The sequence below is a fragment of the Condylura cristata genome, unplaced genomic scaffold, assembly GCF_000260355.1.
Source record: "Condylura cristata isolate star-nosed mole 26May11 unplaced genomic scaffold, ConCri1.0 scaffold00007, whole genome shotgun sequence".
NCBI lineage: Eukaryota > Metazoa > Chordata > Mammalia > Eulipotyphla > Talpidae > Condylura > Condylura cristata.
Genome location: NW_004567108.1, coordinates 1,902,381 through 1,904,721, shown reverse-complemented (window position 1 = coordinate 1,904,721; position 2,341 = coordinate 1,902,381). Strand labels below are relative to the sequence as shown.

Below are 2,341 nucleotides of genomic sequence, written 5' to 3'. Positions count from 1 at the left end.
GGTCGGATTTCCTCAAGACCCAGTGTCCGCTGGAGACACGCGGGCTTGCCGCCGCAGGACCAAGGGCTCTGAGGGAGCTGGTGCCCGCGGACTTCCGTGAGCCCTTCCAGAACTTTCTCCCCTGCCCAGTCCTGGACCACTGGCCTCTGCCTTCCACCCTGCATCTTCCTTTCGGTCTGCCGGTGTTTACCGGCTGTGTGCGAGTGCAGGGAGCCTTCGTGGCTGTGGACGCAGCAGGACGTGGGTCCGAGAAGGAGGGAGCAGTCACCCAGGGAGTCAGCTCAGTCGAACCCCGCGCACTTGCTGAAGTGAGCCCAGTTAGAGGGCGCATCCCGCCCACCTGTGGGAGTCAGGGCGCTGCTTTCGTGTTTACTCCCCTAGACGTGGCAGCACTCAACGTGTGTGTTGACCTGACATCACTGGGGTTCTAGGTTTCCCGGAGGCTTTGATTTACCAAGCTCTAGTTCTCATAAAGGGCCCACCACACCCTACTCGTAAAGCAAAGACTGAGGTGAGAAAGATTCTGCAACAGCGCCGCCTGAGGAGAGCTACACGGCGTAGCTGACTCCCGATTCTCTGCGCTGTCTGAAATGGCGCTTCTGAGTGTCCGTAAATCCTCTGTTTTATTCTCTACAGGCATTTAACAAAAACAACCTGATTCTAGAGGAAAGAAATAAATACTTCAACCCTCACCTCTCTGGGAAGACCTATTCGAACGCCTACTTCACGGATCTCAATAATTACGATGAGTACTAGCAGCCCGCGGCGGCCGCCCTGGGGCGCCCCGGTTCCTGGGGACCCGTGCCCCGGTGGCCCGTTGCCGGGAGGTCACAGCTGGCGTTGGGAAACATCTCGACCGCATTTCAAGCCACGCGCCCCACCACTGCCCCAAGCACACGTTCTTAAAAGCAGCAAAACCCAATCCTGCCGTTGTGACGTCCGGCCCGCAAGCCTGTCCTTGTCGAGTCGGCCACGGTGTGACGTTGTCTTTGTCACGTTCCGTCCATTTTTGCAACAACTGACTGTTCTCGCCCGCCTTTTAGTCAACGTACCCCCACGGGAAGGAAGGAGCCCCCAGAAACGTGACCGCCGTCTTGCTCTGGAGCGTACACCTTCGTGATGCTTTCATTCAAGGAAACAGGCACTTTAGGCGAGGCCCTGCAGCCGCAGTCCGGTCCAGTGAAGCCCGGCGAGGTGACGGGTCGCGCGTCCTCAGCACTCAGCTCCCGTCCCCGCATCTGGAGAGCCGTCTGGGCCGTGGGAAGGAGCGTGCATTTGCAGCGGCGCTCAGTGCTGCGGCTCAGCCCGGGCGCAGCCTGGCTCGCGCCTCTGCAGAGCTGACGATGGCTTGGCGGCCCGGTCGTCATCGGAGGGGCGGCCCCAGGCCGAGTGAGGCGCAGACGCGGTGAGGGGACCAGGAGCTGCCGCCAAGCTAGCCTATCGCGGCTTCCAGGCTCTCCCGGCCTGCGGGGCTCCTGGCCGGGCCGTGGGCCGGGCGCCGCCTTCCGTCTGCCCAGTAGCCTCTTGTTCTGCATTTCATACACGCGCCGCCTCTCTGCCTGCACAGAGAAATCTGGGACCTTCTCGATGCCAACAGGGAAAGAAGTCACAGCACGGACGTGTCGCGGTGAACGGTGTCGGTATTTTCCCGCTGGTGGCGAGTGTGGACGGACGGGACATGTAGCAGAAAGCAGCGTCTTCTTGGCCTTCTCCCTGGTGGCACGGGGGTGCGGCCACCAGCCCTCCCCCGAGCATTAGTGCTCACGGCCGCTCGCGGCCCTGCCTGCACGCGCCTGCACCTGCTGGGCCCCCCACCGGCACTGCCGCCTCCTGGGCGGGCGGGGAGGGACGTGGAGCTCGGTGCCTTCGCCCCTGCCCGCGCGCCGTCCCGCCACACCTCCGTCCACGGCCCCCTGCAGGGCCACGGCGCTTCCAGAATGATCCGGAGAAGTCCCAGGGTCTGCAGAGAGGGGAGTGGGCCCAGGGCCCCAGTGCCAGTCCCTGCGGAGCCTTTAGGTGTCGGGTGCCAGGGGCTGGCGAGGCAGGCGGGTGCAGGGCCGGCAGCAAGCTGGCCGCGTGGGCGGGGGAAGGAGCGGCACCCCTGCATGCCCTGAGGAAGGCCGCGGCCCGGCGGAAGCCGCACCCTCTGGCTAGAGGCCCCTCTGCGCCATCGGGGGTGAGCTTGACACAGGCCTGCGGGCAGACGTGTTTCGGCCTGTCCAGCTCAAAGAAACCATTTCGGAAGTGCAGGGCAATTGTGGGTTCAGTAAGGGGCGCTGCGGAGTGGAGAGACTCCCATGTGCCCGGATTTGCAGAGGGACGCCCCTCGAGTTAGCACTGG

At 63.7% G+C, this 2,341-nt stretch overlaps 1 protein-coding gene across 1 annotated transcript in view; it reads left to right on the top strand.

Moving 5' to 3' along the window:
* Positions 1-2,332, top strand: part of SEMA5A (sema domain, seven thrombospondin repeats (type 1 and type 1-like), transmembrane domain (TM) and short cytoplasmic domain, (semaphorin) 5A) — a 230,863-nt gene extending 228,531 nt beyond the window's left edge. The window contains exons 19-21 of the mRNA XM_012721743.1: positions 58-240; positions 382-398; positions 637-2,332. Of these exons, the coding sequence (XP_012577197.1) occupies positions 58-240; positions 382-398; positions 637-756 (320 nt within the window). The 3' untranslated portion in view covers positions 757-2,332. The remainder of the gene's footprint in view (positions 1-57; positions 241-381; positions 399-636) is intronic.
* Positions 2,333-2,341: the final 9 nt, after the last annotated feature.